At 56.4% G+C, this 20,224-nt stretch overlaps 2 protein-coding genes across 9 annotated transcripts in view; one reads left to right on the top strand and one right to left on the bottom strand.

Moving 5' to 3' along the window:
* Positions 1-240: 240 nt before the first annotated feature.
* ERFE (erythroferrone) lies at positions 241-10,432 on the top strand. Its single transcript, XM_060151695.1, has 9 exons — positions 241-411; positions 969-989; positions 2,857-2,979; positions 4,327-4,429; positions 5,629-5,891; positions 5,964-6,072; positions 6,163-6,253; positions 6,989-7,067; positions 8,331-10,432. The coding sequence occupies exons 1-9, from the start codon at positions 241-243 to the stop codon at positions 8,427-8,429; spliced, it is 1,059 nt and encodes a 352-aa protein (XP_060007678.1). The 3' UTR covers positions 8,430-10,432.
* A 1,093-nt stretch (positions 10,433-11,525) lies between these two features.
* Positions 11,526-20,224, bottom strand: part of ILKAP (ILK associated serine/threonine phosphatase) — a 29,292-nt gene continuing 20,593 nt past the window's right edge. For 6 of the 8 annotated variants that reach the window (XM_060151687.1, XM_060151688.1, XM_060151692.1 and 3 more), the window contains 3 exons: positions 15,217-15,336; positions 12,053-12,134; positions 11,526-11,794 (listed from right to left, as the gene is read on the bottom strand). In XM_060151687.1, the coding sequence (XP_060007670.1) occupies positions 11,654-11,794; positions 12,053-12,134; positions 15,217-15,336 (343 nt within the window). In that variant the 3' untranslated portion in view covers positions 11,526-11,653. Of the gene's footprint in view, positions 11,795-12,052; positions 12,135-15,194; positions 15,337-20,224 lie in introns of all 8 variants that reach the window. The other 2 variants (XR_009541002.1, XM_060151690.1) reach the window with 2 other exon arrangements.

Raw genomic sequence — 20,224 nt, 5'->3', positions numbered from 1 at the left:
CTGCCTTCCTCGACCCCGCGCCCCCTTTCCTAACTCGTGCCCCGCCCCGCAGCGCCCCCTTCCCTCCCCGCACCGGCCCCCCGCCCCCGCGGCTGCAGCGCGCGCGGGAGCCGGGAGGGGGCGCCGGCGGTGATGCGCGCTCTCCGGGCGACGCGGGGGATTCAAGCGCGTTATAAGGCGCGGAGCCAGAGGGCGAGTCCCAGACGTAGCGCTCGTAGGAGAGAGGGACCCGCCGCCCTCATGGCCCCCGCCTGCTGCCCTGCCGGAGCCTTGATGCTCGCGTACGCGGGCCTGCTGGCCGCCGCCGCGGGCCTCGGCTCCCCGGAGCCCGGCGCGCCTTCGGGGAGCCGCGCCCGCGAAGAGCCGCCGCCCGGGAACGAGCTGCCCGCAGGGTCGGCCGCCAGCCCGCAGGTAAGACGCCGCCCGACTACTCGCCCGGGCCCCAGCGCCCCAGAGACCTCCGGGCCTCAGCTTCCCCACCCGGAGCCCGCACCTCCTGAGCTCCAGGGCGCCCCGGAGGCGGAGGGCGCTTGCTTCCGGGGCGGTGGGGAGCGCGGCGCCGCGAACGGGGACCTGGGCTGGCTTGGGTGTCCTCCTTTGTAAAGTGGGCAGAAAAACGCTTAGCTTGCGGGGGAGGCCCAGGAGGTCTGGACGCCTCCTCACTGCACCTCCCCACGGGCGCCTTAAGGCCAGCCGTGACCTTGGCTTTTGGGGTAGTTCTTTGGCATTGAAGCAAAGTTCTACCAGACCGGGGGAAATGCCTTTTCTTTGGTGACTTCTGCGTTGGGAAGTGAGTAAAGTGTAAATAACTTCATTCTCCTGAAATTGGGAAGAACGTATTTGTAAAAGTGTGAGCAAGTTACTGACCACCACCGCACCCCACCCCTGCCCCCAATCTGTTTGGTGCAAGTCTCTCTGGAAAACAAAAACTGCCATGCTGCTGGTTGGGGAGGGTGCAGGGGAGAAAGGGGTGGGGTGCCGGGCCCCCAGTGACGTGTGATTTCTGGTCGAGGCCGGTGATGCTTAGCTCAGCCTGCTTCTTCCTTCCCTTGCTACACAAGAGGGTGCTCAGGTTGGAGGAGGCTGGGGAATTGGGGCCTTCAGAGGGGCCCTCAGTGTGGGTGGGGCCTTTCAGACAGGGAGGTGAGGGACGTTGGGGAAGGAGCTTTGAGTTTCTTTTTTCTGAAGATGCCTGTGGGCAGTGCAAAGGGCAGAGCCTTGCTGGGGCCTCAAGCCTGCACCTCTGCTCTCAGCATCACTCTGGGAACCATGATGCCCCCGCTAAAGGACACCCCCATTAAAGACAGGTGGAGGTGGCGGCCAGCCCTGCCTGCCCCCTGGGAGGGGCCTCCCCAAAGCCCTCGTTCCCATCACCTCCGGCCGCTTCCCATGGACTGAAGGCAAACCCTACCCAGCCAGCCAACCACAACCCCTGGGGGGCAGGGGTGCCAGATGTTGGGCTGTGGTGGCCAGGAAGCAGAGGGGGCTTCACGTGCTTCCAGGTGGGGTTCTGGCCTGGGACCTTCCTTGGGTCCACAGAGGCTCCTTTCTGAGAGCCCCTGGAGGGTGGAGACGTCAGTCGGCCAGGGCAGTTGCCAGATACCCACCCATACTGCCGCAGGCCCATCTCCCAGACCCCCAGACCAACGTGGTCCCACCTGTTTCAGTTCCCCAAACCAAACTGGGGTCTGAGTCCTTCCACAGGCTACTGGTCCAGCTGGAGGGCCAGCGTGGCACACCGTCCAGCCCACGTAGAATCCTCCTGCCACGTGTTTCTACTGAGGGCAGCGTGAGGCCGTGAAGTGAGGCCACAGGTCCTGGTGTCCGTGGAGAGGAAGCAGTCGGGGGGCGCCTCGCGGGGCCCAGCACCCAGGGAGATGTGGGGAAGCCCCAGGCACCCTGAGGCCTTTCCGAGGCTTCCCAGGCTCCTCCATCACAGAAGCCCGTCCCCATCACAGCACACTGGCTCCTGATGGGAAGCCCCAGATCCTTGCAGAGGGGCTGCCAGACCACTGAGTCTGCCTCTGACGAAAGGGCCTGGTGGCTCCAAAACCCCAGGGTCCTTCCATCAGTCACCGGAGTCGGCACCCATGACCTCATCTAAGCCCTCTGGAGCCAATTTCCGTCCCAGCTGGCAGCCCTGCCTGGAGCTCAGACTGTGCGAGGCCCACTGCCCAGAGGGCCAAGGGCCTCTCCCTGCAAGGTACCTCCTGGAACTCTCCTCCGTGTCAGGACTAGTCAGAACGCACTGTGAAGGGGAATGGACATTTCTGGAACCATCACTGTCCTTGCTTAGGTCACGCGTCTCAGAAGTCCTGAGGCAGACGAGTGGTGTCACATGCCGTACAGGCGCCTGGAGTCATATCTCAGTGCTGGACACCCCCCTACCCCGGTCCCCCTAACCGCACTGGACTGTAGGCTTATCATCGCTGAGGGCTGAAATTGGCCTCCCTGGAACTTCGGACCATCGGGCTTGGTCGGGGGGCCTGCTGGTAGTCGGGGGCCCCTGCCTGAGCACCCGTGGAGCCGGTGGTCTGATTCTCCGACTCCCAGGAAGGTGCATTCACTGCAGCTCCCGGGACGGAAGCTGGAACAGGCCTGGTGGCCCAGCAGAGCCCGATTCCCACGTGCTCTGATTCCCACGCACCCATGCCCAGGGGCCTCTTCTCCCGCAAGTCCAGGCTGTGGAGTGGCCTGTTCCCCGGGGGTCGTCCTCCGCGGGGCTGGGGGCCGGGGCTGTGCTGTCTTGGAGGGCGCAGTGACAGGGGCCCGAGGGTGCCGGAGGCCAGTCCTGCACAGTGACCTCCTGCAAAGCGTCCAGGGGAGGCAGACCGGCTGATGGCCGCCATGTTCCAGGAGCCCCCCGTGGAGCAAGTGCGCGGCATCGATCCGCGAGATGCCTGGATGCTCTTCGTTAGGCAGAGTGACAAGGGCGCCAACAGCAAGAAGGGGAGCAGAGGCAAAGCCAAGAAGTTGAAGGTGAGCCCCGGAGCCCCAGCCAGTGTTGCGTGTGCGTGTGTGTGTGTGTGTGTGTGTCCTGGGTGTGTGTGTGTGTGTCCTGGGTGTGTGTGTGTGTGTGTGTCCTGGGGTGTGTGTGTCCTCGGGGGTGTGTGTGTATGTGTGTGTCCTGGGTGTGTGTGTGTCCTGGGTGTGTGTGTGTCCTGGGTGTGTGTGTCTTGGGTGTGTGTGTGTGGGGGGTGTGGGTGTGTGTGTGTGAGCCCCCACCCACGGGCCTTTCCCCAAACCCCCAGTCCACCACCACCACCCCACACCCCTCACTGGCTCCCCCTGGACACCCTGAGCAGTTCCAACGAGCAGAGACCCTCACCCTCGGGCCAGAGGGCACAGAACTGTCAAGCTGGGGCCTAGTGACCCTGAGTTTGGGGCCTGTTCCAACCGTTTACCCTGCACCCCTGGAATGCCAGGCAGCCTCACTGGCTCCCCGCTTTCTCTCCCCTCTGCATCCTGGCACGGGAGGCCTGGGCTGGCCTGGTAGGACAGTCAGGGAGCAAGCTGGAGGGGCCTACGGGCGGGCTGGGGTGACACGGTCTGGTTCCTAGTGGCTGGGGGACGTGGGGGCCCTGGCAGCTGCCGGCCCCCACTCTCATTCAGCCTGGCAGGGACCTGGCACCTGGTCCTGACGGCTGACTCTTGCCTTGAGCCCCAAGGAGGGCTGTGTCCCCTGGGGTGAGCGCTCTGGTCACGGCTGTGCTGCCCATGCTGAGTTTGGGCCTCACCCTGCCCCAGATCTGACCCAGTGACCGAGTGCCGGGTTCTGAGCCTGAGGCAGCCGGGCTGCTGGGCTGTCACCATGGCCTGACCCGTCACCCCCGACGCTGAGCTGGGGGCTCCCCCAGGCTCCTCCTTGCAGGGGACTTCCTTGCTCCTGGGTGGGTACCAGCCCAGCCCAGTGAGTGCTCCTTGAGGACCCCAGGCCCCGGTGCTGGGCCAGGCACAGGGAGAGCTTGCCAACTGCTGCTGAGACGACCTTGAGAGTGGAAAGCAGCCTGGCGTGTCCCTCCCTCCCCTTTTCCCTGCATCAGGAAATCCAGCCCCGGGGCTGGGCTGCAGCCCTCTGCTTCCCCGCTCGTGCACTTTCCTCCCCCCAGCCCTGCCCCCAGGGGCCCCACCACCCTGAGGCCCTGTGCCTGCAGCTTTCACTGCCTCCTCAGGGGAATCGGAGGCCCTGGAGGCTGACCTCCACCCCAGGGGTCAAAGCAGGACCCCACCCCCTTGCCAGGCTCGGTGGCAAGAGCTTGCAGAGGGGGTGCCCGCGGTCCCCAGCCTGTCTGTTCAGATGTCTTCACCGTCAAGCTTCTCTTTCAGCTCGGCCTGCCAGGTCCCCCAGGGCCCCCCGGCCCCCAGGGCCCCCCGGGCCCCATCACCCCACCTGAGGTCCTGCTGAAAGAGTTCCAGCTGCTGCTGAAAGGTAGGGCGGGGCCCCCACCCCACCCCCGGTGTGAGCGGGGCCGGGGAGGGCATCCTGGAGGAGCTGAGGTGGGCTAGACCTTTGTCTGTTGACCCGTATCCCAAGGAGGCTTCTGCTCCGGTGCTGGCCTGGGTCAAGGCCGTGGGTCGGGAGCTTGCGGGGGAGGTGGGAGGAGCGTGGTGAGGAGGTGGCTTCCAGAGGAAGGTGGACTTGGCCCCTCGGTGTTCAGCAGGGGCCTGGGGACCAGCATCCACGCCCCACTTGCGAGTCCGGTGAGCCTAGCAAAGGCCGAGAGATCTAAGCCCGTGGGGACTGTCAGAGGGGGCTCAGGGCCCCGTAAGCTTGTAAAGTGCTCCTCTGATCCCCGCAGTGACACCAGGGAGATCGGAGGCTCAGCCCAGTAACACAGGCCCCCTTCTACCCCCTGATCACCTGTGCCCCCGCCTCTTCTCCTGACAGATCTCTGCCGCTGGCCTCAGAGCCGCATGGGAGGGCACCAGGAGGCCGCCCTCACGGGGCAAGGAGGATGGTGTCTGGGGGCAGCACAGGGAGGAGGATGGGGCAGCCGCTGGAGGCCGCAGGCGGAGAGAGAAGCGCTGAGCGGGGCTCCGGCACCGAGGGCGGTGTCCCTGCACTGTGGCCAGCTGCTGAGTCGCAGCTCACGCTATTGACTAGATAATGTCATTGTGAAGAGCTACTGAGTCTTTTTCCCCCTTCAATTTAATGTACTGTTCATTTAAATAGACCAGCTTCAGCGGCTGAAGAACCTCCATATTATGTGCAATATAGCTGCAAAATTATTTATTTATACCCAGCTTCTTTTCAAAAATGACCAGTCTGGCTTAAACTATTGCATTCCCTGATACAACAAAAATGTAAACAGAGAAGAAACAGCAGCGGGAAGGGGGAAGAAGCGGTAGGATAGGCAGGTGAAGCAGGAGAACGAGGGTCCTGGGTGAATCAGCCCTGAGCTTCCCAGTAGCCAAAGCGTGAAAGGAAACAGGTGCAGCCGCAGGATCAGGAGGCAGTTTCCGAAGACCCGCCAGGCCCGACTGCGTGCGCCCGGCGCGCGGTTCCGGGGTAACCGGTAATGGCCCCCCGCGCTCTCAGCAGCGCCCGGGTTTGGGGAAGGGGTCCGGGCGGGACACGGAAGGGCGAGCGAGGTGGTCCCGGCGCGGCCACCGCTCGCTCTGTGCCAGGCGCGGTGCGCACACGCGAGTGCTTGGAGCCTGAGCCCCGCCCGCGCGGCCCCGCCGCGGTGCCGGCCGTCCCCGCGGAGGACGAGGAGGACGAGGAGGAGGAGGCGGCGGCGGCGGGGGGCGCGGGCGTGCTGGCGCTGCTGGCTGCGCCCCTGGCCCCGGGTCCGCGGGCGCCGCGCATCGAGGCCGCCTTCCACTGCCGCCTGCGCCGGGACGCGTCGGTGGAGCGGCGCGCGCTGCACGAGCTCGGCGTCTACTACGTGGTGAGTCCGGGCCGGGGCGGCCGGGGCGGGGCGGGCGCGGTGGGCCCGGGGTGACCGTCCGTGCGCCCGCAGCCCAACGCCGAGGGCGCCTTCCGCCGCGGCCCGGGCCTGAACCTGACCAGCGGCCAGTACACGGCGCCCGTCGCCGGTTTCTACGCGCTCGCCGCCACGCTGCACGTGGGTGAGGCCCGGGGCTGGGGCGGGGCCTGGGGGGCGCCCCGCCGCGCTTGGTTCCTGCCGCCCGGTGACCGCCCCCGTGCCTCCCCCGCAGCGCTGGCGGAGCAGACGAGACGGGCGCCGCCGCGCCCCCGGGACCGCCTGCGCCTACGCATCTGCATCCAGTCCCGGTGCCAGCACCACGCGTGAGTGGGCGCCCGCCTCCTCCCTCGGGGCTTCCCCCGGCCACCGTCAGGCGTTCCTCCCGCCCCGGCGCGCGCTGCCCGAACCCCGACCCGGGACGTGGGGGCCCGGCCCGCCCCAGCCCCTGCTCTGCCCGCCCCCCACAGGGGACTGACTCCCCTCCGGCGACCCGAGGCGCCAGCGTCGCGTCCCCAGGCCTGTCCTGACCAGTCTGTGCGGACCCTCCCCAGGCTCTCTCCCAGCCCTTCTCCGTGAACTTGTCCAGCTTCCCATCTCTTGCTGGTCCGGGAGGGCAGGGCTGCTCCTTCGGTGTCCCCAGCACCCAGAACAGCCCAGGCAGAGAGCAGGTGCTCCACAGCGGTTGCAGAAGGCATGCATGGGTGAAGTTCAAATCTTCTCACTCTGGTTTGGAAAGCCCTGCACCCATTGGCCTGAACCCAGCCTCACTGCTGCCAGCCCCGCACCTCCAGCTGCACCGGCCAGTGTCTCGCTTCCCATCAGAGCCAGGATTTGCTGCCCGGCCCTCACGGCACACCTTCAGCCCTGTGGAGCCTGTCCTTACTCCTCTTGGGGACCCAGTTCAGATGCCACCTCCACCGGAAGCCCCGGCTAAGACAGCCGTTCTCATGGCACTTTGCTGGTGTCGGGCGCTGCGGTGATTGTGAGCACATTGTGGGTGAAGTTGGTGGTTCTGGGGCAGGGGTCTCAGGCCCACCCTCTTTCTGTTTTGGCCGCAGCTCCCTGGAGGCTGTCATGGGGCTGGAGAGCAGCAGCGAGTTCTTCACCATCTCGGTCAACGGCGTTCTGTATCTGCAGGTGTGTGGGGCAGGCTCAGCTATGGGGGGGCCACCACCCGGACACAGCCGTGGGGGTGACTGGGCAGGGAGGGGTGCTGGTGGGTGCTCAGAGCTCTGGGTGCAGTGCCCTCAGCCTCCAGGTCCGGGCAAGGGTCAGGGCGGCACAGAGCACTCCCGCTAGCCCAGGCAGAGCCAGGCCAAGACCGGGGCTCCTTTCCCCAGACCTGGCCCCCCCATATTGAGGACTGGTGCTTCTGGCTGTAACGAGCCCTTCGGAAGGGACTCAGTGGGCAAGGGGGCGGGGGGCAGTGACAGAGGTCAGCTCTTTGCCCAGGATGACATCACGACCCCCTGGCCCATTGGGACTTCGGGAAGCAGATGCTTCCTACACAAAACCCCAACTGACAGTCTCTTTCTAGAACTGTGGGGATTTGGGCAAGGGCTTGAGAAACTGATGAAAAGATGAGATTTCCTAAGAAAGAAAAATTTAGGTACAGATGTGCGGAATAAAGCTCACATGTAAATAGCACTAACTAGGCCAGGCCCGTTCTGAGCACTTAACATAAATTACCCATTACTCACAGCACTTTGAGGTAGAAAATATTATTCCCCTGTTTACAAATGAGGGAACGAGGGCACAGAAGTGTTAAGTAATTTGCCCAAGCTCGCACAGCAAAGCCAGGATCGGAGGCCAGGCTGTGGCTGCAGGCGGCTCTGGTTGCTGGAAGGCGTTTAGAGGTCTGGTCCCCGGCACTGCTGCGTGAGCTCAGATGGCACACAGCGTGCCTGGGGTCTTAAGATGCAAATGCCCAGATTCTGCATCTCTGGGAGTTCCCAGCTCACATCTGGGGATGTGACCCTGCTGATGCCTGGACCACATTCGGAGTAGCCAGGCAGAGTACCAGTCCGACCGTGGCTCTACCAGATGGGTCAGTGGCCGGGCCTGTGGGGGGAAGGGGCACCGTCACACGTGAGTTCAGCACGCTTTCAGGCTTCGAGTGCAGCAGAGGGAACTGTTTGACGCTCGAGCCCCGCTCTGGCCCTGAGCAGAGGCTTGCTCCCCTGCACATGCACTACAGGGAGCTCATTGGTGCCGGGGCTGATGGAGCTGGGGAGGAGGCACTAGACCAGGCGTCAGGGGTGCTGGGTTTGAGGGCAAGGCCTGCCTGCCGGCCCTCGCTCCTGTCCTTGGGCAGGCTGGGGCGGGGCGGGGCGGGCATGGTGTGTGGTGGGCGCACCTGCAGGCCGGCGGCATCCAGGCTGACGCTGACCTTCCCCGCAGGCGGGGCAGTACACCTCCGTCTTCCTGGACAATGCCAGCAGCTCCTCCCTCACAGTGCGCGGTGGCTCCCACTTCAGTGCTGTCCTCCTCGGTGTATGAACGGCCACCCCAGGCTCTCCCTCTTGCCGGGCAAACGGAGCAGGAGTGCGAACAATCTCGGGGCCGTGGAGGAGTGGCGGGGGCCACACGCAGGAGGGAGCCCGCCGAACTGCCCACACTGGCCACCGCAGTTCAACCCAGAGATGCCACTACAGGCAGCCTGGGGAGGTGACACGCAAACTGGCAGTCCCAGACTGGGAATGATTTCAGGATGCCAGCTTAAGTTAAAGGGGAGACGTTTCAGTGTGCCCAGGAGCACGTGCTTTGTCCCTCCCCAGCTGCAGACCTGGGCCCCTCCTGGCCCCAGTGGCCCCGGCAGCCTCAGCTTCGTTGCTGTGGCCCAGCCCCACCTTTTCCATCTTTCTTAGTGTTCTCACGGGCTGCCTGCTGGGAGTGCCAGGACGGAGGGCAGAGGCCGCCCAGCCTGCCTGGTCCCCACCTGCCCCTCTCCCAGCCCTGCCTTTAGCCTGCAGGGGCCACGGGGCCCAAGCCTCTCCTTGTGGCCCCGGGGCATAGCAGCCTCAGGCACCAGAGAGACACTGGATGGGGGCTGACGGGGACAGTGACAGTCTGGAGCTGTTTTCACTTGTGACACGTGCAAGGTCACTTGCACGCTCACCCAGCCTTTCCACATAGGAGCTGCACCTTCCTCCTCCGTCACAGACCCTCTCGTGGATGAGGGCCCCTTGCCCACCCCCTTGCGGCCCTGGCTCACTGCTGGGATCCACCCACCAGATGAAAGAGCTAGAACAACCCTGCAGGTCAGGGGCGGCCAGGCCCTGCCTGCCCATCTGCACGGATGAAGCGGACGCTTCCCACAAGCTGACAGGCTCTCGGTGCCCAACCGCAGCCTAGCCTCGCTGGGTCTGTCCAGCTCTGGGGCTCTTGAAAGAATCTTCCCCACGGGGGTGGGACTATGGCCCCAAGCTCAGATGGGTGTCCTGAGAAGACCAGGTCCCAAGTCCTTCTGTGCTGCTGCAGCAGTGGTGGGATGCGGGTAGCAGTGGTGATGGGGGTCTGGGAGTTGCTGCAATTTCTTTCAAGGTGCAGGGCCCCCGCTGCCTGCTGAGGAAGTTACCCAACCCCTGTACCTACACACAAAACAGGCTACAGGAACGGGGTACCATAAGATGTCCTGGGGGCCAAGCTGGTCTGGTAAGCCATTGCCCCCTTCTCAGGCCTGGGAGAGAAGTGGGCAATGGCTGCAGTCACCTCTCACCGTAACCTTCTAGCTGGCCTTGGGATGAGCAGGTGACTGTGGCCAGGCCTAGCTGATGCCCCGGAGCCCTAAGCTTCCAGCGCCACAGTCAGGCTCAGACCTTTCCCTCCCAGCCAGGGGACCCCAGGCGCGATGCACACAAACCACCACTCTGTGCCCTTTGGCAGTCCTGGCACAGTTCTCAGTAGGACTCGTACCCGCCCTACCAGGAAGTACCAGCTGGCCGGGTCCTGCCTGCCCACGCGCTCTGATAAGGGATGGTGTGGCCACGCCCTTTCCTGGATTTCACTTTGTATCCAGATATTTTAGAGAAGCTATCTTTTACCCTTGAAAAACCCACAGATCTCTTTCATTTTCTCAATATGAGCGTGTCACACAGCAATTTATTGAAGTATTTATTGTATAATATTGTCAGGTGGAATATATATATATATATATATACACACACACATATATATATAAACTGACTTTTGAGAATTATTTTATGTGATTATACGAAATTACAGAAACAAAGGGCTGACCTTAAAATATAGAGTCTTAGTCATTTAGGCCAGGCTCACCAAGGACGGAGGAGTGAGCTCTGGGAGGGGAGGCGGAAGGATGTTTCCAGCCCATGGGGGCCCTCAGACCCATGGAGAAGGTGGCAGGGACAGCCCGTCCAGGGAAGACCAGCGCCAAGCCTCTCCCAGCTCTAGGACACTAGCGGTCTGGGGATTAGGGATACATGGTCAAAGACTGGTGCCTTGTTTGCTGTAAGAAAATGTTCATTGAATAAATTGTCCCACTTCCCAATTCTGAGACGCTGAGGTTCTTTCCTTCCGCGACGCCACACCGCGTCGTCCCAGTCCTCAGCAGGAGTGAAACCTGGCTCTTAACACTCTGGGGAAGGGTGTGCTGGAAACGCTCCCGAGGTACTTGTAGGGAGGCCGGTCCCACTGACAGAACTGACGAGGTGATAAGGCCATGTGCGCAGGCTGGGCAGGGCCAGCAAACATGACAAAACAGCTTCAAAAGCAAATTTTCAGAATCTTACATCATCCTGAGGCAGCATTTACACAGACCTAAAAGCTGCTTTACTAAGTAATTACAGCAATACCAATGGCCTGCTTTACATATAAATAAGGGCTTGAAAAGAATTTTAAAGTTTGTTTTTCTGAGTAGGCTCATCATGCATTTGTAACATCTCTGACGGAAGTGTGATCGTGACCATCAGCCCCAGCCCAGCACAGAACCAACTGAATGCACGTTCCTAAGACTAAGACGGGAGGCTGGACCCGGCCACAGGGAACAGCAGCTTGGCTGCTCAAACCTGGAAAAGTACGCACTTTGCACCCAGGGGACCCAGACGGGAGACCCAGTAAACCCAGCCCTTCTTAGAGTCCCTCAGCCAGACTGCATCTGTCATCACAGAACTGGAAATAAGCAGAATCCCGTGGTGTTTCTGGAGGGCCCGTTGGGGGCACGCTGCTCCACAGAGTGACCACCTCACCTTGTTCCCCTGGCTGAGCCTGGGATCATGCCGCATAACGTTTTGTAACCTTATTTTTGTATAGAAAGCTGAAAGCAGCAGAGTGCTCCAGCAGCCCTGGGCTCTAGTCGTGGCCTGTCCAATGCAGTCATTACCTCGATTTCCTCATTGTAAAATGCCACTTCCCCAGGCAGTTATCAGGAGGGTGAAACAGCACAGGAAAGGTGCGCGTAAACCACAGAGCACTGCACAACGAGCAGCTTACTAAGGATGGGCCGTTACCACTGGCCAACCCAAGATGCCTATAAGGGTTTTAACGAGGAGAGACCCAAAGCATGTTCGAAAGCAAACACAACCTCTGAAAGGTCAAGAGCTGCTCAAAATGTAATAAGATAACTCCAAAGTCTAGAAAAAAAAAACAAAACCTTTATTTACAACCATGGGAATCCCACAGGAGTACACGAAACACATAATGTGCACAACACACAAAATGAACATTGGAAGTCAACACCACGCCGCGCCCCGGCCCGCAGCACCTCAGTGCCCTATCCGCACCACCATCACGGTGACGTTGTCCGCCGAGCCCCGCTGCACCGCCTTGTTGGCCAGCCTGTTGCAGGCGGCTTCATAGCGGGCGTCCACGGCGGGCTTCCCTTCTCGGCTCTGGATCTTCTCATCCTACCGGGCAGGAAAGGGGCACTGGTGAGTGGGGACCCTGCACCCCATCACTCTCCTGAGACACCACTGCCACAAGGAAGAACTGCTCCCCAGTCCCCATCAGGGCGGGCAGGACAAACTGACCGGTGAGTCCCCGGGCTGGAGTTCCCACTCCCAACTACAGGGAACATGGGGGAGGAAGGGGGCTTCGGGACTCCTCCTCTAAAGCCCAAGTGCAGCTGGGACGACTGGCACCCTCTCCCTTGTGAGACTTCTTACCTCAAGGCAGGACAAGATGAAGTTCACGGCTTCTTCTGGGTTAAAGACCTTGAAGAGGCCATCACAGGCCAGCAAAATAAACCTACAACACAGAGAAAAAATATAAATGGGTTTTAGCAGCAAACTTTATTAAATGGCCTGGCAGTGGAGGTAAAAATATTTGTCCAACTACTCAAAGGCTAAACATTTTTTAAAACCAATTTAACTTCTATGAGACAAAGGTTAAAACTACTTAAAAATATTTGTAGGTGAAATGTTATACATCAAAACTGGGACTACTCTCTGTTCACCAAAAATTATGGATTAACCTAAACCCACTTCTTAGACAAACTCTAGGAAAATCACCGAATAAAATCCATCAGGTGTTATGATAAATACATGCTAAATTTCTATCACCACACGCCTCGAGCCATTTCCCAAACATAATGCGTGGGCCAAAAGGTTCGTTCAGTTTTTTTCTGTAAGATGGCTCTAGTAGCACTCAGTTGTCTTTAACTTCATTCGAAACAATTTTGTTAGATTGTATGTGACAGCTGTCATATCAGCGTACATTTAAAAAAAAGACTTATTGGGCTTCCCCGATGGCGCAGTGGTTGAGAGTCCGCCTGCCGATGCAGGGACACGGGTTCGTGCCCCGGTCCGGGAAGATCCCACATGCCGCAGAGCGGCTAGGCCCGTGAGCCATGGCCGCTAAGCCTGCGCGTCCGGAACCTGTGCTCCGCAACGGGAGAGGCCACAACAGTGAGAGGCCCGCGTACCGCAAAAAAAAAAAAAAAAAAAAAAAAAAAAAGACATCAAAATTGGTGAATTTTTGTGTAGCCGTTTTAATATTGAAGATGGGAGGAAAAAAGCAACATTTTCGGCATATTATGATTATTTCAAGAAAGGTAAAAACGCAACTGAAATGCAAAAAAAGATTTGTGCAGTGTATGGAGAAGGTGCTGTGACTGATCGAATGTGTCAAGAGTGGTCTGTGAAGTTTTGTGCTGGAGATTTCTCACTGGACGCCGCTCCATGGTCAGGTAGACCAGTTGAAGTAGACAGTGATCAAATCGAGACATTAGTTGAGAACAATCAACGTTATACCACGCTGGAGACAGCCGACACACTCGAAATATCCAAATCAAGCGCTGAAAGTCACCTGCACCAGCTTGGTTATGTTCATCGCTTTGATGTTTCGGTTCCACGTAAGTTAAGCGAAAAAAACTTTCTTAACCACATTTCCGCATGTGATTCTCTACTGAAATGTAATGAAAATGTTCTGTTTTTAAAACAAATCATGATGGGCAATGAAAAGTGACAATAATGTGGAACGGAAGAGATCGTGGGGTAAGCTAAATGAACCACCACCAACCACACCAAAGGCCGGTCTTCATCCAAAGAAGGTGATGTTGTGTATATGGTGGGATTGGAAGGGAGTCCTCTATTATGAGCTCCTTCTGGAAAACCAAACGATTAATTCCAACAAGTACTGCTCCCAATTCCACCAACTGAAAGCAGCACTCGACGAAAAGTGTCCAGAATTAGTCAAGAGAAAACGCATAATCTTCCAGCAGGATAACGCAAAACTGCATGTTTCTTTGATGACCAGGCACAAACTGTTACAGCTTGGCTGGGAAGTTTGATTCATCCACCATATTCACCAGACATTGCACCTTCGGATTTCCATTTATTTCAGTCTTTACAAAATTCTCTCAATGGAAAACAATGTCGATTCCCTGGAGGACTGTAAAAGGCCCCTGGAACAGTTCTTTGCTCAAAAAGATAAAAAGTTTGGGGAAGATGGGATTGTGAAGTTGGCTGAAAAATGGCAGAAGGTAGTGGAACAAAAGGGTGAATACGTTCTTCAATAAAGTTCTTGGTGAAAATGAAAAATGTGTCTTTTATTTTTACTTAAAAAAACCAAAGGCACTTTTTGGCCAACCCAATAAAACTGACAGTTTGTGGACTTAAGGAATGTTCTCAAGCACTCACTCCCCACGTGAAGGGAGAACCACCTTCCACTTTCACCATCTGAGAACAGGACTACCTCCCTTTCAAAGCCCCCTCTAGACTTCCCAAGGAAAGTCTTTCTGAACAATGATGGATGAGACGAGACAGTTCTGGTTCTCCTAGGACAGTTTCCCCACAGATCTAACACCCATTTCTCCTCATTTTAATACCCAGGTCCTGGTTTTCCTCTTTTGACTGGGCATTCATTCAACACGTATCTACCAGGGCACAGGTCCAAGCAGGTGCCGGCCCCTTCCACTGACCTGACAGACCCTAAGCAACTGGCCATGATCCAAAGCAGAGGGAGCTCGAGCAGTACATACAACAGGGGGCCTGATCTAATGTGGGGACAGACGAGACTCCCCTGAGGCATCATCTAGAAAACCAGAGGAGCTGGTGGAACCGTGTCCCGAGACGCTCACTCAGCAGGCAGGGGGCCGGGGTAAGCCTCCTCCCTCGCAGCACTGGCCTCCCCGGTCTCCTTCCACTGCTGCCTTAGTTCACCTCCCCCATCCCCACCCGCAGCGAGGGCCAGTGCATCAGTTCCTCACTGGCCGCTGGGCTCCGTCCTACTCCAGCCTCTAACACTGACTTGCTGAGGGCTTCTGGCACTAGGCATGGGGCCTCACCTTCAAGCAGCTCAGAATTAGGGGCTGGACAATTAAACAAGGGGTCTCTTTCTCAACCTAACTTGACTCTGCTTAAAAACCTCCCAGGATTCTCCACCAATTATGAGCTAAAATTCAAGCTCCTCAGCAAAGAATCCAGGGCCTTTACAATCTGTCCCCAGGTACCCTGCCATCACTTTCCTGACTCCCTATTATGGCATCTGCCTGGCCACATCTTCATCCTGTCCCTGTGTCCGCTCTGCCAAAAAGCCCTTCTCTTTTCTCCAGCAAGGATGCCTCTCTCCCCCCACAGCCAAAGTCTCCCAGAGCACCCCACACTCTTAAGACACACTAGACTGGAACCGCCCATTCACAGGTGCTCCCCCCGGCAGACTGTGGACCCCACGAGAGCAGAAACGGTATTTTATTTATCCCTGCACCTCTAGGGCCTAGCACAGTGCCCGAGACATGGCTGCCCACCCCAGGTTCACTACACAAACTGGAAGAAATCAGAAGAGAAACAAAACCATGTGCGTGCACACCTGTGCCTCTGGGAGGTTTTACCTGTCGTTGGGGGTCAGCTGGCAGCGTCTGATATCTGGCACAGAAGTGACCCCACAGCGCTTGTACTGCCCATCCCCAATGGAGCGGGACACCTCCAGCACACCCAGGACACGCCCGTCCCTAAAATGAGGGGAAAAGCAAATTCAGATTCCATCTGACAGATCACGGGTCACAGTACTCAGAATCCGATCTTAAAAGCAGAAAAATGGGATAGAGTAAAAGATGTAACCTGTGGAATCCGCATCTCCTAGCCTCTAATACATAGCAACGTCTGAGCATTTCTGTGCTGAGTCTTCTTTGTTTTAGGTCGTTCACACTCCTGCTGCCCCTGGCTCCTCAGCCCAACAGCACACTGATGGGGACAGCGCCCCCTCTAGCTGGCATACGGCAGCCCTGGGCCTAATCCATTGATTTGCCCACAGTCCATGGTCAAACTTGATTGGATGGGGACCTGGCTTTGTTTTTATCTTAAAGCTTCTCACGTGATCAACCATGTCACCAGAGTTAAGAATAGCTGGAACAGAGGGATATTTTGCATTTCACTCTAATCAGATTCGGAAAATACCTGAAAATGACTATTCCCAGATTTGGAAGCGAGTTTTCTTTACACTGGGTATGAATAAGATTTAATATGACTTAAATACAAATGGCAGTGTTCTGCACAGCATTATACTTCCACCCATTCTATTTTTAGATGAGGGATAGGGAGATGGGAAGGTGACCTATAAAAAGACTCCACATTGTAAGACAGAGTTCTGTCAGCAGGAGAAACAGTCCCTAGCCTGACACTCCCAAGGACAATCCGGGCGGTGTACTTGCTGTGTGACCTCGGGCAGCTGCAACCTCCCAAGCATCTAGACCCTCATGTGTAAAACCAGAACCCACGCTCGACAAGGTGCGTCAGAGCACTCAGCAAACAGCAGCTGTGCGTGCGTGGAGGTGTACTGTCACCACGGGGCTCCCAAACGACAGAACAAGCTCTGGAGATGCTGTGTGATGGACACACATGGCCAGAAGCTGCTCGCCTGGGTCTGGGCTGCTGTCTCATAGAGTCAGAGCTCAGCCTGGCCCCTGGCCCTTCACTGTGCCCACAAAGTCGCCCTCACCCTCCCAGTGGTCAGAGCTGAATCACCAGCAACGAAGACTTCTGCTGGTGTCTGTGAAGAGCTGAGCAGTCTTCTCAAGTGCAAACAGTAAAACGCGCAGCAAGAGGGGCCGAAGTGCACAGGGGCCGAGCTGAAGAGTGAGGTGGGGCGGGGGGCGGGATCCCTCAGCCTCAAGAGCGCCTTTGAGGAAGCAGCTCAAAGCACGAGCACCGTGAGAAGCCAACAAAGCGCTTCTTCAGGATCGAGGAACTGGGTGCCTGGTGCGCACCCAACCCCACCCCCAAGTCATAAACCCAGCTTGTTTCAGTGAGATTGTGTGCAATGGCAGGTCCCAAAGCCCCAGTTACTACCAGCACAACTCAGTACACAAAACGTGGAACAATTCTTGAGTCTAATGAAGAAAAATGTGTGTGCCACAACACAGAAGCTGCCATTTCCATTCTTGTTTACTGAGCAAAGTTCTACACAGAGTGGAATTCTTACACTCACTCAACTACTGGAGTGACAGGAGAAAGCAACAACGGACAGAATCGCAGACCCAGGAAAAGCCACTTACACTTCAGAAACGGACACCGCAAGCTGGCTGTCACTCTGCCTGCACTCAGTGTCACGGGCTATCTAAGACGTGTGTGTGCAAACGCCAGTCAGCTCCAGAGGCCAGTGCCAACTCTAAGGCTGTGCATCACAAGAGCACGAAGCCACACCACCTGCCTTCATGGTCAGTGACAACTGGAACAGGACCACACCCGACGAGGCCTGTCCGGAACCAGCCACGTGGATGTGTGGGCTTGCACTTCCCGGCGCGCTCCAATCCCCCTCAGCAGAGCTCCTCCACACGCACCCTATACGATACGCGGCCAGCTTCCTAAACGCACAATAGGAAGCTGCGTGCTCTGCAGCGGGTTCTCCCTCAACAAACGGCTGAAAACCCACTCTCCTCCCGCTACCCTCCAAGTTCTCCCCCAAGACCACCATGCTGAGGAGGGAGTGGGCTTTGAGGTCCACACTCACGACCCACGTGCCTTCCCTCGGTACCAATCGTCCACAGGCCTGGCCTCCCACCCTCAAGCGACTTTTGCTCCACATTGCTTTGTCCCTCATCTCCTTCCCATCTGCCCAGCCGTCAGAGAACTGCTGTTTTATTGGTGGGAAAGTCGTTCAACAGAGTCCCCTGATCGTAGCTCTTTTTGCTGCCATTTTCTGTTCCAGTTCTCCCTTCGCAATCGGAGAGGGAGGCACTGGGACAGCCAATCTGGCTGTGAGGACAAGCCAGACCCTGCTTGGACTTCAGCAACTCTGGCAGGTGAGCAAATGCAGGGACTCAGTGGTCTTGCCAGGCTCGGAAAGCTGAGGCTGGGAGGTGGACGCTCCATCCTCTTCTGACCATCCCAGGATTGCAGATGCCAAGATCCGGTGTATTAATACGATGCGTGCTACAGAGAAGACTGCAGGTATGATTCCAGAAGTGTTTCTTTTTGCCATCAGAGACCTGTACCAGCACAAGTACTGCAAATCTGACACTAAATGCTACATGTGCAAGCTTCCCTTCAGCTGTTCAGTTGCCTTCCTTGTAAAATAAACATAAAACTGTTTTCACCTTCTCCGAGGAAGTCACCTGAAGGAGTGTAACGCACTGCTGCATACAGTATACTACCTTCAGTGTAAGCAAGTAGGAAAATAAAAATACATACGTGGATTTGCTTATTTTTGTAAAAAGAAACACTGAAAAGAATCAGGAAATAAGGGTGAAGGGAACAGAGACAAAAGCATGTCTAACTGTGCCTTTTATTTAACTTAGATAATTAACCACGTAAATGTGGGGGGGGTTTCATTTTTAAAATTGTGGTAAAAATACATGTAACATAAAATTTACCATCTTAACTACTTTTTTTTAAAAAAATAAATTTATTTATTTATTTTTGGCTGTGTTGGGTCTTCGTTTCTGTGCGAGGGCTTTCTCTAGTTGCGGTGAGCGTGGGCCTCTCACTATTGCAGCCTCTCTTGTTGTGGAGCACAGGCTCCAGACGCACAGGCTCAGTAGTTATGGCTCACGGGCCGAGTTGCTCCGTGGCATGTGGGATCTTCCCAGACCAGGTCTCGAACCCGTGTCCCCTGCTTTGGCAGGCAGATTATCAACCACTGCGCCACCAGGGAAGTCCCTTAAGACCTTTTTTTTTTTTTTTTTTTGCGGTACGCGGGCCTCTCACTGTTGTGGCCTCTCCCATTGCGGAGCACAGGCTCCGGACACATAGGCTCAGCGGCCATGGCTCACGGGCCCGGCTGCTCCGCGGCATGTGGGATCTCCCCGGACCGGGGCACGAACCCGTGTCCCCTACATTGGTAGGCGGACTCTCAACCACTGCGCCACCAGGGAAGCCCTTAACTACTTTTACACGTACAGTTGAGTGGCATTAAGTACATTCACGTTGTTGTGCAACCGTCACCACAATCCATCTCCAAAAACCTTCCCATCTTCCCAAACTGAACTCTGAGGCCATTAAACACCAACTCCCCCTCCCCCTCCCCCGACAACTCCCACCCTACTTTCTGTCCCGGTGATGATTCTGACCACTCAGGGACCTCATATAAGTGAAACCATACAGCAGTCACTCTTCTGTGACTAGCTTATTCTAACACTTAGCAAAATGTCCTCAAGGTTCATCCATGCGACAGGATTTCCTTCCTTGTTAAGGCTGAATAGTATTTCCATTGTATGGAGAAACCGTATTTTGTTCACGACTTCATCTATGGATGGACACTTGGGTTGCTTCCACCTTTTGGTTCTTGTGAAAAATGCTGCTATGAACATGGGTGCACGCCTATCTCTTCTAATCCACTGCTTTGAATTTTGGGGGGTATATACCCAGGAGTGGAATTGCTAGATCATATGGTAGATCTATTTATTTTTTATTTTTAAATTTATTTTTCATTGAAGTACACTTGATTTACAATGTTGTGTGATAGATCTATTTTTAATTTGTGAGGAACTGCCAAACTAGTTTCCACAGCAGATGCACCATTTTACATTCCCACCAGCAGGAAAAGCCCTGAAGTTGAAAGCAAAATGAAACTAATGATCATAATAACCAGAGTGTAACAAAACCGCAGTGAAAATAATTATCCCATGTTTACACACAGTACTCCGTACATCCTCAGTGAAGCACAGACTAAGGATAAGAGAACCACAGGAACTCAAATTCATTAATAGTGATACTGTTGATACTATGATTTCCAAGCTATTTTGGCAAATAAATATACTAATGTTGTCAGGAACCAAGATTTTCAGCATAAAAGAAGACACTACAAGTACTGAATCAAAGAATTTAAGAGAAAGCCCTATAAGTGTCCAATATGAATGAGAAATAGCAATCTAAGCTCACAGCTTAAAGAGAGAGAGAGAGAGAGAGAGAGAGAGAGAGAGAGAGAGTGTGTGTGTGTGTTTCCTGGCTCTGTCCTAGAACAGACGCAGAATTGATGACGCTGCAGTTGAAACAAGCATCCCCAGCATATGGAGCTCAGCTTTAAGACAAAGGCAGAAGTGTCTGAAGCAAGCCGAAGCTCCCGCCCACTGGCCACAGATGAGGTCATGTGAGCAGCAAGAGCACCCTGCCTCTACAGCTAGAATCAGCGCCTCCAATACATAAAGCCACCTGCAGTGACTCATGGAGCAAGGAAAAGGGGATGGAGAGAAGCAGAGAAGGGAAAGAAAACACTAGTTTCCACAACTGTGGGTGGCTCTCACTCTGCAAATGGTGATTAAAGAATTCAACATTTACCCTGCTTTCAGGGAGAAACTATGGTTCTTCCCCTATTGATGAAGGAAAGCCTTTCTTTATAGGATGCCTGTCAATACACGTAGAAGGAAGCACAGAAGTAGATGATCATCTTTGCCATCCCTGTGA

Source organism: Lagenorhynchus albirostris, chromosome 6 (assembly GCF_949774975.1).
Source record: "Lagenorhynchus albirostris chromosome 6, mLagAlb1.1, whole genome shotgun sequence".
In the NCBI taxonomy this organism is placed as follows: Eukaryota; Metazoa; Chordata; class Mammalia; order Artiodactyla; family Delphinidae; genus Lagenorhynchus; species Lagenorhynchus albirostris.
This window is presented reverse-complemented; position numbering and strand designations above follow the sequence as displayed.